General features: G+C 43.8%; 1 protein-coding gene across 3 annotated transcripts in view; it reads right to left on the reverse strand.

The window, feature by feature from the left end:
• Positions 1-2944: 2944 nt before the first annotated feature.
• Positions 2945-16208, reverse strand: part of GSG1L (GSG1 like) — a 56412-nt gene continuing 43148 nt past the window's right edge. Inside the window, exons 6-8 of one of the 3 annotated variants that reach the window (XM_061358236.1) lie at positions 11991-12058; positions 11341-11424; positions 4728-4891 (exon numbers count right to left, since the gene is read on the reverse strand). In XM_061358236.1, the coding sequence (XP_061214220.1) occupies positions 4869-4891; positions 11341-11424; positions 11991-12058 (175 nt within the window). In that variant the 3' untranslated portion in view covers positions 4728-4868. Of the gene's footprint in view, positions 3781-4288; positions 4892-11340; positions 11425-11990; positions 12059-16208 lie in introns of those variants that run through there. The other 2 variants (XM_061358235.1, XM_061358238.1) reach the window with 2 other exon arrangements.

The following is a 16208-nucleotide window of genomic DNA, read 5'->3' on the forward strand; positions in this document are numbered from 1 at the left end:
AGAGAAGTGGCTCAAGTATTGGAGATGGTCACAGAGGGGCAGACAGAAACTGCAGGTGTAGTAACTGGAGAGCAAACAGTCTTCACAGAGACAGAACTGCCTTCAAGGTATGGACGCAGGAAAGAAGGAAACAAGGAGTCTAAAGGACAAATGTCATGGGTATGCCCTGATCTTTTTTTCACAGGTTCCCTGCAGCCGATCAGTTGGGCTGCTGTGGCAGGTAAGGCATTGGGGACAGTCTGTAGGACTCAGAAGTTGGAGATAACCTAATAATAATGTTGGGAAGACTGGCCAACTCTACGTTGATATAAATAACCTGGAAGCTCCACTGGTATAGCTAAAAGACAGAACTATCAGGGTGAAAGACCTAATGCACATCTCTAAAATGGGCAGAAGCGATCCATACCACAACTGATCCAGAAGAAAGATGACACTGAAACCTGAAAGGGACTCATTGCTCGATGATGCAATGCTAATAAAAATAATTCATATATCTGTGCAGGACCTTATTAGTAGTTGACATGAGGAGGACAAGGCTAAAAGAAATAATCTGAGCATATTGTCTGGCCTCATGAACATGAGCTGCCACAGAGTCTGTTCTCACAGGAACAACTGTCAGATTTTACAGACAGAGAGGGCAAGCAACAGAAATTATGAAGACTGATATTGCATTTTCCTTAGTTCTTTGCCCGATGAGGATTATAGTGAGCTCTGAAGAGAGACCTCTGGGAGCTGGGGGTCTGGTCTGCCATATAAAACCAAGCTGGAGCAGCAGTACCTGTGTGAGTTCTTTGAGAGGAGGGCCAGCCTATTTCCACCCATCTGAACCAAAGGAAGGGATGCATTTTCTGCAAAAGAAAGAACTATGAAAGCAGGACATAAATGCTTGAAAGACGGGGTGCTTTTGTGAGACAGTCATCTCCTCCATGGTGCATGGAGCCTTCCAGACCATTTCTCACAATCCACCCTGGTGTTCACTGGCATGTGTGATTTGCTCTGAGGTGACACTGCATCTCCAGCAGCTCCATCCCTCCTCACCCTTGTGCCCAGCTGTCAAGGGAGCTGGCAGGCTGGGGAGAGCATCCTTTACCTGTCCCTTCCTTTGGTACTGTGACTGCCCCAAGGGTGTATGCTGTGCACAACCCTGTGTGTTGCTGTATGTCATGATTTAAGCCCAGCCAGTAACTCAGAACCATGCAGCTGCTTGCTCATTTCCCCCTTTTTTTCCTCCCCACTCCTGGAGGGATGGGGAGGAGAATCAAAAGAATGTGAATCCCATGGGTTGAGACAAGAGCAGTCCAGTAACTAAGGTGTAACACAAACCACTGCTGCTACCACCAATAATAATAATGATAAGGGAAATAACAAGGGAAGAGAATACAACTGTTCACCACCCATCGACCAATACCCAGCCCAACCAGAGCAGTGATCTGGGCCTTCCGTGTAACTGCCCCTAGTTTCTATACTGGGCATGACGTGCTGTGGTATGGAATACCTCTTTGGTTGGTTTGGGTCAGGTGTCCTGTCTCTGCTTCCTCCTGGCTTCCCCTCCTCCCTGGCAGAGCATGAGACTCAGAAAAGTCTTTGACCAGAGTAAACATTGCTGAGCAGCAACTAAAACCATCGGTGTTATCAGCGCTGTTCCCAGGCTGAAAGTCAAAACCACAGCACTGCACCAGCTACTAAGAAGGAGAAAAATGATTTCTACTGCTGAACCCAGGACACTGTAGCTACCTGGTAATGTGCAGGATGTGGCTGTGCATCTTAGCTGTAGTTGGTACAGAAAGACTGCATGGGCAAAGTGCTGTGCCTGTGTCTGCACATCGGAGCATAAGTAAAATAAATTGCTAATAGTAAAGAGCTTAAAAAACTGTATATGTAAGCCCAGCAGAGAACAGTATAGGTACATCATGCTGAAAGACAGGTAGGATCTCTCATACAAATGTCAGAACATCCTTATACAGAAGGTACAGAGCATGTCCTTGAAGTGTCCTGCTCCCTCCTATCTCCAATGATATCTGGAGCTGTGGTGACACAAGGAATGAGCTGCTTTTATTTTTTTCTTTTTTTTTTTTTACCTCCTCCTACCTGTTGTTTTTGGAATAAGCTTAAGAATTTGATTATGTCTCAGCAGAGGGAAAGGTAGGCTGAACTCACAGGTTACCTTTGGCTCACCTTGCTATCCTCAGTGGACTGGCAGGGAGCAGCAGCAGTGTGCAGGATGGACATGTTCTGGATTTTGATGTACCTGTCACATCGAGACCAGGAATGTGACTGCTTCCAAGAAATGTCAATGACTGTCTGAAATGGGTGCGGGATCCAATAGGGTAGGGAAGCAGCATCTTCCATTGGTAGTGAGCAAAATGGCACAAGGACATCTCTCCAACCTTCCACCCTCACCTGATCTTTACAAAATGAGCTGCAAGGCCTGTGAGCAAAACCTGGTGGACAAACTGCGGCTCATTCATTGCACTTTGCTGGTCCCAGACACAGAGGAAGGAGCTCCAGGGTGTTCGCAATGGCCCAGCCGTTCAGCACCATTGTCACAGGAAGGCACAGCTGGTCTGTCAACCCACGTGTCAGAGGCTGGGAGAGATGGAGGTCACAGACCTTTACCTGTGTCACTGGTGTGTAGGTGATTTAGGGGCATGTTGCACACTGTTATGCCCCATGCCCCAGTTACCCACAATGGAGACCAGCTTGGGTGTGCTGCTGCCCCTGACCTCTGTGCCTGGTGCTCTTCCCATGTAACCCAGGATACAGCTGGGCAGAGGAGGGTGGTTTGCTCCATGCCCAAGTCACATCCCAGTGTGTATCCAAGTTATGATTATTGGTTGAGTTGATGTGCAAAGCATTGTGAGACAAACAAAGAACCCAACCCAAAACAGAACAAAAAAAAAAAACAAACCAAACCCAAACCTAGAACAAAACAACCCAGGCACAATTTTCTAACAAGTAATGTCATTTAATGAATGATATACTCTAGAAAATAGAAACTACCCAGATGCTGGTTTGTTGGTCTGTTTGGGGCTGGGAGAATGCCCTTGTGTGGACATATAATACCTTCTCTAGATCTTTTTGTCAGCATTTGTAGTTGCTGGAAACAAGGAAGTGTCCATATGTTGAAAAAGACACTAAGGGGCATTTTTTTCCTAGAATGTCAGAAGTATGCAGAATGCCTTCCCACCCTGTCTCACTGGGCAAGTGGCATGAAGGGCTCAGAGCTCACCAGTGTCTTTAGAGATGCTTCATACCTAGCAGGGATAGACTCAACTGATGGTACCTACCACAGTTAATCCTCTAAAATCATCAGACACTTCTTAACTTTGCAGAACATGTTGGGGGTTCTGGTGCTATTGCAGTTCTTTCTGGGTGCTTTTCTGCATGTGTTGTGTCTCCTCCCTCAAGGTCTGGCTGCTAATTCCAGGGAATATGCTCCTCAGAATGTCACAGTACACTGTGTACAGCTCTGGGTCTATTTTGGGCTTGGGCAGAGATCGGGAGTTGGAGGCCTGTTCAGTGACCGAGTGCTGTAGCAAGTAGACATCACTGAAGAGCGCAGTTAGGATCTTGTGTGCAGCCTTGTAAGGGTCATCCTCAAACTGCACCATTGCCTTGAGCTCTGTCAGGGTATAGCCATTGTAACGCTTGCTGTCTTCAGCCAAGGGCTGCACAGTCTCACCAATGTGTCTCACTTTCCACTTCAGGCATTTCAATTCTTCTTTTACATCCTCTAGTTCTTCCTCCATGGCTTGGAATTCCTTCACGGTTACAAATGTCCTGCCAAGGAAAGAAGTGGCAGACACAGTGTGGAGTTCAGAGGGGTGAAATCCACCCAGCTTGCCCAGGGTTGGAATCACAGAGCCTGAGGTTTGGGAAGGGAGACACTGGCTATGTCACTGAGTACCATCCCCAGCTCTTATCTGTCAGGCTTCATAGTCACAGCAGAGTTTCTCTCTGCTAGCATAGGGAGACATGTGCTTTCTCATCTGGAAGGAAATGAGGCACCTTAAAACTGTGTCCTGCTGGAAGAACTGAGATTGACAGTCTGGCCCAGGAATGGTCTGTAATCAGGGCTGGAGAGCTAAATGGATGTATGGAAAATACAGTATTTTGCTTCTTAGGTAACCGGGTTTATTGGGAGCACAGGGTACTTACTGGATAAAAAGCCACTGGGAGCATCTAAATTATAAAGGATATTTAATTTTTTTTGTGAGGGGCTCTTAATGACCCTATACCAGTTTGAGTCACTGGAGGACTTAAACCTGTGTATGGTCTGGATACATACCTTTCATGACCAGGATCTTCCAGATCTGATTCAAAACCCTTTCCTGTATTCTTTAATCCAGTTTTAGAATAGCCAGGAGACTGGGAACTATCTTCAGGAGTTGTTGCTGGAGGCCTTGTGCTTTTCCTTGTTGGGGTCAGTGTGTGATCTGATGCTGAAGCTTGTACGTTTTGTGCTGTGTGAGGACAAAAGGTATAGAAGGAAGCTGCATTGATCCCTGGACTGACTGGAGAAGAGTCAGAGTATTGCTGTGGCTTGGCTGAGCTGGGTGTTACACTGAGCCTGGGGCTGGCTGGGCAAGATGCTGGAACAGTCCTTGCTCCGAGTGGTCTGGGACACGATATTGCTAAATGTTTATCTCTTTGCTCAAATGGCTGAGGGTTTGGTGATTCTCCTGGGGCCAATCTAGTGATGGAGGCAATGTCCAGCAGGGTTTGATCCTGAACCATGGATATCTGGCTGGTTGGTTCTGATGAAAGTGAAGAGCTGCTTGATGTGTCGCTGGAAGAGTTTGACGTAGCGAATGGGGGAATTTTCTGAGCATTATGGTCACTCCTGTTCCTCTGCGTGCTAGTGACATTTAGAGCTGGGTGTTGTGAAGCCCTAAAGAAAGACAAACACACACTTTGTCCTCTGGACTGGGCTGAAGGTTTGTAAGACAATTTTAGGCCTATTTTTGGGACAATTTTAAGCCTGTTTCCCACAGCTGCATTTCCCCATAGGCTGCTTTGCTTCTCATGCCTGTATAAAACCCTCTGCTTCTCATGAACAAGGAAAAAGTGCTTGAGAATAAGGCACATAAATTCAGGAGCAGTTTCTCCCTGGTGCCATCTAAGCAGCTATCATCAGTGTGATAATCACTGGCACATCAGTGTTCTTCCCAAAAGTCATACAGCTCTGCAAGAACCAAGGATTTGGTGCTGGGGAGGGACACGAAAGAGAAGAAAACTACTGGCGTATTGACTGTGATAAATTCCAGTAAGAATGCAAAAGAATAAAACCTGGCTTGCAGGTTGCCACAGCACCTGCCCTTGATCGTTCCTGAAAAGTATGAAGACCTGCCTTCAATTTGGACCCACGTACTTCAGTCTCCTGGTAGCTCTTCACGTTCACCTGATGAATTAGGAGATGAATAAACAGGCAAGATAAAAACAGAAGGGCAGCACAGGCTGACATCAGTGCTCCTGTGGTGACATTGTAGGTCATTTCCTTTATATAGCTTAATATGTAAAGGACATCTCTTCCCCTCCCTCCCCCAAGCTCTAGACTATGTACAGGCAGAGGAGATACCAATGCTTTTTTTTCTATGGCTAAATTTTACTTAGTTTGGCAAGACTGATGGCAAGAGAGGAAGATGTACCTCTGGAGACTGGAATTGTGCTGATGGGTACCGAATGCAGCTAGAAATCCTTGACCTTGAAGGGCTACACACAAACATACCCATTGTGCAGATTCAGGATTTCTAACAGCCAAAGAACATGACAAACTTTTGTAGCAGTAGCAGTGACCAACTGAGTCTTCTTGTGTATCTAGTATATTTGTATTTCTCTTGTGGTGGAAGACAGCAGAAAATCCTGGTCTGGATGGCATATATGAGATCCAGCACATGAAGTCCTGTCCTGTTAGTACCAGTGGCTTAAATTAGCTACATTTTCACTTCTTCAGCTCCTTGCACCTTTCTCAATATTGGATGCAATTAAACACCAGATTTTTAAGGTCCTAAAGAGTATGCCTCACACCTATTGACTTCAGTAGGGTTAATTAAGGCCTTTGCTAGAACACAGCATAATTATCAGGTTTAAATCAAAATTAGATATTTGCTAATTGGAAAAGTAGACAGTAACAGAGCTACTGCATAAAAACAGAGCCAAAGGAAGCATTAAATGACTTATGTAAAAGGCAGGAGAGAAAACAAGGAACACACAAGTCAGAGGGAGCATCCTTCTCCTTAAGTGCCTTGCTTTCGTAAACTAGCTGAACTGGAGTGGGAGACAAGAATTTCCAACTAGATAAAAGGAAAAGCTTTTTCATCCTGAGGCTGTTCACTGGGACAGAGGCCAAGAGATGTATTGGGATCTCCATCCTTAGAGGTATTCAGGAATTAGCTGGACAAGGAACTAAGCATCCTGATTCAGCCTGGTCTAAGTGACATGCTGTGAGCAAGAGGCCCTGTCCACCCATGTCATTCTGTGAGTCAGTGATTCCACGTAACTTACTTGCTCTCAGTTTCCCTTTCTCCTTTCCCCTTTCTCTGCTTTGAGTTCCACCTCACCATCCTTCTCTTCCACTGAAGCCTCTGGACTGTCCCCTTCTGTACTAAGTTTATAGTGCCTGTTGCAGAAGAGTCCCTCCTAAATAAAAGGTTTTTTAAAGGAAAAATGGTGTTACTTGCAGCCCTCTGGCTTGGATGGATTGCTACCCTTTCGTTGCATTAGTTGGAGTCAGTAGTCAGTGGAAGAGCGGGCTGTGCAAGCGAGGGTAGCCTGGAGCTGGGCATCTGTGTTGTGTTGCCTTTGTAAATTGAGTTGCTGGCTCTCAGTCTCTCCGAGTGCAGGAATGATGGCTCGTAGCGTGCTTGGTCATGCTGTGGAGGTGTTCAGAAAGCTGAAATTTGGCACAAGTGAATCTGGTTGTTCATTTATTGCCAGAGAGACTCAGAAGCCTGGTAAACTTGTGAGGATCAAAAGCCAGAGCTTCTGGTTCAAGGACTGCATCCCCATGCCCCAAGGAGCAGGCAGATGGAAGGAGAGCTGTCTGTTGGTGCCTAGGCTACTCTGGGACTGAGAGGAGGAGTGGAAAAGTGGGATCTTCCAGCACAAAGGACACAAAATTGCTGGTTACTTAAATCAGAGCTGAACTGCAGTCATTCCTTAATCTTCACTACAAAATCCCACATTCAGGAAATACTTTTTGCTGTAGCAAAGGGTAAGAAACCTACTCTGATGAGCAAAGCCCATTTTAAGGCAACTAAAATAAAAACGCATATTGTAACTTTGTTGTTTTTTTTTTTTGTTAAAAATATATGTATTTATCCTCCAATATCTCACAGTGTAAAACTATCTGAACATTAACTGAGCTAATTCCTGCCTACATTCTGAGAGGGGTAATATAATATGCACAGTAACTGAAGGGCTTCTTTGGTGCATATACAGTCGGAAATGTTCCATGTCTTTAACAGTGTTGGACCCAGCTGGCTTTTTTTGGGTTTTGGCGTTTCTGTGTTTGTTTGTTCTGTGTTTGGGTTTGTTGGCTTGGCTTGTTTTTTTTCATAAATCCAGGATTAGCTGAAGGAGATGGGACATTTATTGAAAGATGCAATTTAAGAGTGACAGAGAACACGTTTCGTAACTAATCTTACTGAAATTTATATAAGATACATTTCCAATTCACCTGTGCACTGGAGGAAACAGAAAAGTACTCTAAACTAACACTTTATTTTGCTTTCCTTTTCCACCCTCCAATTTTCACTGTCTGCAGTGCTCAACATGGCACTGCATTTACTTTTATCCTCATGCTGATCGCAGAAGCAGAGGAGCTGGTTGCTTAAGGAGTAATCTGAAGCCTGTAAACGTGAAATGTCAGTCTGGATTTTAGCAGAGGTAAATGAGGACAGAGCTGAGACCTGTAACTTTGGACTTTCCTAGTGGACAAGAGGTTGCCTGAAGACAGGAATGAAATCCCCTTTGCTTTCAATATAGCAAGGCTGGATCTCAGATCTCTACCCATGATGCTCCATCAGAGGTGATTTTTTCCACCTGTTTCTATGTAGTGAATGATTATGAACTGAATAAATTACAGGAAGAATTGCAAGACCTGGAGTTGAAATCAATGCTGACATGAAACAGGAAGGTGATTGCAGCTGTCAGGTACCTCCACAAGGAGAAACCTTGACTCAACTTTGAGCAACACTTCAAATGCGTCAAGCCCTTGTTGTCTGCCTCCTTCCAGCCCGGTGCTGCTCAGCATATAAAGCATGTTCCCCGTTGTCAGAGTGACCTTGTCTGCCGTCTGTGCCTTGCCCTCTCCAGCTGAGCTTGTGCAACAGAGTCTTTGTAGCACTGAATTTGGAGACATTTGAAAGTTGCTTGCAAATACAGCACTACTTTACTTCTGTGGCACTTGCAACCATGAAAAAACAGTGGATATTCTTTTTTTATGAATCATTTCCACCATGTTTTAAAACTAGAGTTCTTCTGATGAGCTTGTCTGAACAGAAGAAAATGACAACATGCTTTTCAGTGAAGCACTGAGGGCCTGGTTGAATAAATCTTACTGTAGACAGCCAGGGGTGGGAGGATGGTAGAAGAGCTGTGGGATGGACCCAGGGGAAATGCCTGCAGGGTGATGATATGAGAATAAAATTACTTTTTTCAAGGCCTCCTCTTTGTCAGGTGACCCTCCTAAATTGCCCACACTGCCAAAACAGTGACTATATTAGTTTTTAAATGCTGAATTAATTTTGAATATCCTTTCAGTTTTCTACAAGAAAAGCTGGTATCCTGGACCCTGGGTTTATCTGCCTCAAATAGCAACTGAGGCTTTTAGCCACACACAGTAAGAACATGCTGTTTCCTGCTCAGCTCTTGGCTCTTCTGAGCTACCCATTCCCTCTTTGGCTTTGCCATTCTACCTGTTCCTCCTCGTCCTTCATGACAGCTCTCTCACTTCTCTTTTGCCCCTTGTTCTACATCTATCATTCATACCTCTCCCATGTGCCCTGTGGGTCCCAGGCGCACTGATCTGAGCAGCAGACTCATCATATTAATGCCAAGTATAGAGAAGACCGGAGGAGAGGGTGGAAGTGGCGTGGACATACAGATGTCTGAAATCAGGAGCAATTGCTATCCGGAGCCTAATAACAGTGAGCATTTCTTGGTAATAAATAGCTGTGCAACAACAAGACCCTGCTATGAAACTTCACCCTCTATCATTTTTGTGTAGTGACTGCACAGCCAGTGCATTGGGACATCCCAGCCCTGCACTTCTGAGTAAAAATGTTGAGACCTTGAAGGTCAAAAATGACAGCCAATAGAGTATTAAGAGTGTTTAGAGCTTTGCAATGACAATGCTAAATTTGGTATCAACAAAACATGACATGATATCAGATGTATAGGGGCCAGCACCATATGTTTGCACAGCAAGGCAGCTTGGTGAAAGCAGAGGATGCCAATGTATAGCTAGAGCTCCCTGATGCTGTTATTAGCCTGTCTCAGGCAAGTTTAAACCCTGTTAAAGGAAAATTATAGTCTATTATTGGACATTAAATTGTTTAATATAGAATTATCAGGGATGAATATTGCATTGCCTCAATCAAGACTCCTCTGGAGTCAAGCTTCTGATGAAATTTATAATTTAAGTCCACTTCTCAGAATGTACAGCTTAGTCTCACCAAGAGAGGAACCCAGGATCCTGCCCTGGTCCTGACCTGGCATAAGGCTCTTTGTGCTACCTGTGCTCTCACAGTGCTCCTGGGCTAGTTGCAATCCTTTCATATTCTCTGTTCTGAAATCACCTGGCCAGTTGGTGTTTGTCTTCTATGAGTGCTCAGTCGTCTTCTTTTATTTGAAATTTTTACCGTTTCACTTTACAGCAGCACTCTCTAAAAATCCTTGCCTCTCAACAGGGACTCAATGCCCTGTTTTGTCTTTGTGGAAGGATAGGAAAAATCATGATGTCTCGGGGTGAGTGAACAGTCCTTATATGCTGTTTGGTTCAAATTAAAACAGCCTCAAGGCATTTCTAAGTGAAGGCAACTGACAAGTCCTTCAGGGAATGCTGGTTGAAGTGAGCAGCAGGAATAACTTCTGGTAATGCATCCACGTGTCCTACTGGTAAAGGACCACCTCTGTGTGAAGAGTTCAGAAAGAGCTCAAACGATCTGCTGGCATTTACTCTGCTAGTGCAATGCAGGTGGTGAGCTGACCAAGCAATGGTGAGGACTTGGGCTGTCCTAGGTGATGTGCTGCCTTCTTTCACACAAGCAGGCCCCTGGATAACCAAAGGACCAGTGTAACCTTTGTGGCTGCTCTGACTTCATGTCGTTGTCTTGCCATTAACAGTTCTTTGCTGGCCATGAGCCCATTGCATATGTAATGTGACAAGAAGACTGGGAGTCTATGAAGCTACAAAGAACTTCAAACAGAAACCTCTGATCAGGGACAGGACAGTTACAGCCTGATGGGCTAGTTCCAGGAAGGAGACTTCCCTCTGAAGGTTGTGAGGCTTTGTGTTTTCCTACCTAAGAAACATAAATAATGAAGATTCTGATGTTTAATCTGGATTCATAAGTAAACTATGAACTGAAAGCAGAACTTCACTCATGTCACTTTATTAATATTGATCTGATTTCATTACAGTAGGTAACTGATGTGAAGCTGACACTGATGTAATATTGAAGAATGGCCACTGTTCTTTAACCTGATACTGGACTTGTCATTTGCAGTTGGCTTTTACAGCACTGTCAGCACGCCTATGGAGGTAAGCTATATGTTCTTTAAATTGAAGCACTGGGGCAGGGCTGGGCATAGGATCAATAAAGCCTTGTTTCTATTCCTTTGAACACTAAGTGTCAAGAATTGGGATTTGTTCTTTGAAACAAAGAGCTTTGGACAGTCTTCATAATGAAATAAGCACATGTGAGCACCAGCCAGTAGCTTGGCAGGTAGGGAATTTTCTGGGGAAATATGACCCATATCAATTTTGTACTAATAAACATTTTCAGGCCTGTGAAAATGAAGGATGTGGATCTACCTGTGGAAACATCCACAACTGACATGACATTTTCAAGGAGCAGGAGTTACCAAGTGAGCTGATGACAAACCAAGCTGCAGACCAATTCTAGCACTATCATGCCTGTAGGGAGACCACCTGCAGTGACGTGGGACTGGAGAGCTGTTCCAGCAGGTCTGATGAGGGATTGGGACCCTCAATTATTAGGGTTATGAACACCAAGCTTCCATAAGTACGTGGCTGAGATGTGCATCTCAGCAAGACAGAGGCAGCAAAATGCTATGAGGTTTCCAAATTTTAATAGCGCAGAGACAGCAAGTCACCTTCCCAAGTCTCCCTCCTGCTGAATGAAGAATCACTTGCTTTCTTTGCACGGAAATAGATGCATGAAACTGCACACATCTTTCCTGGAGAGTAAAGGAAAAGTATAGTATTCAGAGCAGGGCAGGAGCCATGCTCCAATACTGCTCCGTACATTGAACCACTGATTCCATAGCTTAAAGTAAGAATTTTTGCAAATGCTGAATAAAAGCATAGCAATTTTCTGAATAAGTGCAAGAAATGGCATTAATTATACTAACATTATTGTCTACCAAAGCTGCTTTCAATCACTTTATATTCAATAGCATGCATCATCATGAATTGGTGATAAATATAGATGAATAAAAGGTAGTGATAATGAAAGTTATACAGGTGTAAATTAGAACATATTTTTAAACTACTATGAAGTCACAGCTTCTTGAGATAACATAAAATTATAGGATATGTGCACATGCTAAATTGAATTCTGGAGAATTTTGTACTGTTCATATGCTAGTTGATTATCATTTGAGCAACACTGTCTGGGAAAGTTACAAAACCTCCATTTCTGTAGCCTCCTACTGCAAACCTTATTCTTAACCCCAAGGAGCCAGTGTGCGGATGGTGCAAGCCATTGTGTATCATTGGACATATTCAAGCCACGGTCACTTACTATTTGGGGAGCAGCTATGGAGGCACTGTAACCTCAGGTCCCCAGCCTCAGCCCTCTCCTCCTCAGTCCTGGAAAAGAGAATATAGAAGTAGCACCTTTAACAGAAACAAAGGCTGCTCCCAAAATGTACAGAAATGGAAGGGTCAAAATCAATAAAGGTACAACATACTGGGGCTCCTCCATCTATAGCCAGCCAGGCCCATTATGGAGATTGTAATGGTCTCACAAAGGACTCTGTTTCATTGGCTTTGCTCCTCTCAGGGGAAAGCTCATGTAAAGAGGGCATGGGGAATAGAAATGAAGGGCTCAGGGCTGCGGCTCTCCCACTCTTTTACCCTTCAGGATGAATCTAAGCATCAGGAACTAACAGCGTTGTAAAGTACGCGTGTGTTGGAAGTGTGTATGTGCTACACCATTTAAGTGCCAGTCCATGTAATTTTTCAGAGGGAACAGCTCTGCAGATAAACCTTCCTGTGTTGCAGAACAAAGTGCAGAATAAATCCAAGGCAGAATGTTACACTTATCCCTGTGTGCTAATGAAGGGTAAATAGTCAGATTGGAAATTCTCACTGATGTTCATATGAAAAGATACTGACTCTGTAAATGGGAGGTATGGTTGATCAGTAGCTTAAAACCTGTTTAGATATCTAGGTGACCAAGGAGGAAATCAGAGCAAAAGGTTGGCATGTCTTTGGAGAGCATTGATATGATCTGCACAACAGATATGAGTACAATGGAGTTAGAGAAAGCAAGCTGTGAGTAACATACAGCAGAGAAATGAAAAATAGCATATGAATGATGATCCAAAAAGTTCTAATTCTCCTAGTCTTGGGAATAGTCCTAATTTATTCTTTCTGCAATAGCTCCGGTCCTGCCGTCTGTTTCAAGCTGCTCCTAGCACTTCAAAATTACATCTTTTATCCCTGCAGAGACATTTTGTCTGCATGGGTGTCAATGGCAGTTTGAACACAGTTCATTCTAGAATTTCACCAGTAGCATCTGTCTGATGTTGGGTTGGTTTTGCTGATCAGAGTAAGGGCTCAGTCAGCAAGAAAAATGTTGTGAAATCAGCTGCAAAGCCACAATGGGTGTTGATGGACAGCTGCAAGTTGGCAAGTGCTGTGCTATGGATGAGTGAGCAGTGGAAGGCTGATTCCTCCAGATTTACTTGCTAAATTTGTATGTTGGTTTAACAGCACCTGATAAGTGAGATTTGCTTCACAGTTACCAAAAGGATGGATATCAGACTGGAGACAGGGCTTTGCTGATCTCTTGGCTCTCCTCTCCCACTGGTACCAGGGTGGGCTAACCTCCTTACCCCTGTCTGCAGGGCCTTTAGTTCCAATGGGATTCAACACTTCTTGCCACAGACAGCCTGACCAGGCAAGGGCATATTTTCAAAAGCTGCCCCTAAAAGATGGCAGTGGGCAATACAAGTTTTTTTGTATCACTTCACTAACTGTTTATTCCTTGCTCAGGGCAGTGATTAGCTCTCCACAAGTTCACCTGGATTTAATTTCCACCCTTTCATCCTCTCTATCCCTAACCCCAGGCTTCAATCCTTACGTACTCTTACTCAAGGCTCTATGTTCCACTGCTCCAGATCTTCCTTCCCATAGCTACAACCATAGCTTATAAAACTATATAGGGACAATAAAGAATCCCTGTCCCTTTGACTTATCTGGATGTATCCTCAGAGCAAAGGAAGAAGAAAGGTATGTGGAGGGTTCCTCCACTGCTAGCTGGGGTAAACTGCAGACAATGGACTATGCTTAAGGTTATATGGAGCAAGAGTATTCATATGAAACAGAGCAGAAAGAGAAACTGAGAGGGAAGGAAGACAGGTGCCTATTATGAACTGACACTTAATAAACTGAAAAAATAAGAAAGATGAGCAAAAATTATGGCCAAATACTAAGTCAAAAGGAAAACCAGAGAAAAAGGGAGGACAAAGACTGAAAGCTGACATGTTACAGATAATTCTACTGCTAATTTTATAGAACACTTAGTACATGAATAATACCTCCAAGCCTGTATCATTTACCTGTTCTACTTAGAGTTACTCTGAGGGCTATCATATTTTTTATATTTGAAGAGCTATAATCTTTTGATTTTATGGTGTGAAGTACAGAATCTATGTTGTCTGGACTTTTCAAAGTATCTCATGTCTGGGAAGGAAATAGTTGTTGAATAACACCACGACTCTTTGATTTATCAGCAGCGCTTTAAATGTTTTCCCAGTGATGGAAACAGAAAGATGCTTAGTTGTTGAGAGGCAAAGTCTGTGTCTTTGCAGTTGCAGGTAGTCAGAGAATTTAACTGTCTCTATATAGGCTGTGTGGACTTAGGCTTGGGTAACTATGCACTGCTTAAGGTGGAGTCAAACCAGGCAGTGGAGCAGCATCTGGGGGTGTACACATGCATTCATGTAGCTTTAAAGGTCTTTCCTATGTTATTCACAGCAGAGGCAGTTAGGAAGCAGCAGTACTGCAGGCTGTGCGAGGCTGACATACAAGGGGAGGGGATGGGGTGAGCTGGTGGAGAAGTGTGTGTGTGGGAGGGGAAGGACAGCAAGCTGTGCATTGATGTGGCTTGTCTGCTGCATCCCCTGCACTGGGTGGTGAACATGGTATATATACACTTGTTGAACTGGGAACTCTCAAGGGAGCATTTCAGCCTTTTCATCTAATGTGTCCCTTGTTACATGCAGTTCCATGTGATTAAAATCAAGTGAAATAAAATGATACAATATTTGAGAAAGTACTTGCAAGGTTAGCAGTATTTTACTGTCAGTATTTTTCATAAAGCAAATCTCTGGGAGAAGGGGCCTGGAGAAGAATATTCCAACAAAAAACTTTTATCAGGCAAAATGGGCTAATGCTTTTCTTCCCTGTCACCTGGAAGTTAAACTGCAGCTGTTGGGAATAATGATAAAGCTTTAACTTTCACTAGAAATATATTGATCTAAGAAAGCTGCCTATTGCACAAAGTCTATTCAACACAGAGGCTAGATGTGTGTGTACAGTGGGTGCTGGATGTGTGATGAGGCAAAGGAACATGCAAAGAGGGTACTGGTATGTACAAAGTAACTGGAAGGAAGGCAGGCTGGAGGGTTTTATTTATGAGATATGAAAAGGAACACGGAGGTGTAGGAGTAGGAGGGAATGTGAAGTATCCCAGGGTATATGCACAGGAAGGAAAAAAAATTAAGTTATTTTCTATTTGTGCTAAGAAGTTCAGAGCTCGGGGAAGTTGTGTGCTTGCTGGGACTGCTGGCACCCACAGAGTGTAGCAACACTGTGTCGATAATTAATGACCCCTGGACCCCCCAGTCTCAGAGTATCCCCAGGTCACAGCAGTGAAGCCAATCACGAATGCACTAAATGAAAGCAAAAAAAAGAAAGGATGTAATGCTGCACAGCTTTAAATCTTGGAATGATCCCATGGTAACACTGACTCTGGGCTTCTTATGTATTCAGTTACAACAATTAAAATAATCTGATATAAAAAAAGAAAGTCATAATCATGAAGTTTGGGAACACCACATGCTTCAGCTGTGTTTGCCAAGTGCATGTGGAGGGGTTTGGAGGATGTGACCAACAAGTGAACTGTTCACACTCATTCAAAATGAGGAAAGAAACTGGAAGGACAGAACAAAATATGCAGTCCGGTCATAAAGCAAGTGGTAGAGACAAAGCACTGTCTCTGCATACTGGTCAAGGTGGCTCTGACCAGTATAAAGGAACAGGCTGTCCTGTATGCACATTGCCTAGTATGGAGCTTGTTTTGAATAATACATATAAAATAAGGATTAAAACCCCATTGGTTTGTGCTGGCCAAGGTGGCACTTCTCACTTGCCTTGGGCATGTGTGTGTTAAATACCCTGCTAGCTGCCTAGGTAAGTTCAAACCTTCCTTCCAAGAGACTTGAAAAAGCCTTGATGCTGCATTTGGCCTGTTGCCATTCTTTGAGGCCCTTCACCCGTTAATCTAGTGTATGTGAAGGTGAAGGTCTCTCACATGACGAGTCCAACATGGATTTGATTGTGTGTTGTGTGGTACTGATTTACATGTATGTAGAAATGGGGCATGTGTAATATGGTGAGTGCAAGAGGAATCAAAATAAAACCAGACAATACCTGTGTGAGATAAAAGAGGATTACTGTCCTCTCTGCTGTTAATGTTTTTTGCTATTTATTGTTCCAGTACTTTATCAAA

The sequence above is a fragment of the Neopsephotus bourkii genome, unplaced genomic scaffold (genome assembly GCF_033783945.1).
Source record: "Neopsephotus bourkii isolate Nb327-2 ecotype Australia unplaced genomic scaffold, CSIRO-AGI_Nbou_v1 NB_940, whole genome shotgun sequence".
Classification (NCBI taxonomy): Eukaryota; Metazoa; Chordata; class Aves; order Psittaciformes; family Psittacidae; genus Neopsephotus; species Neopsephotus bourkii.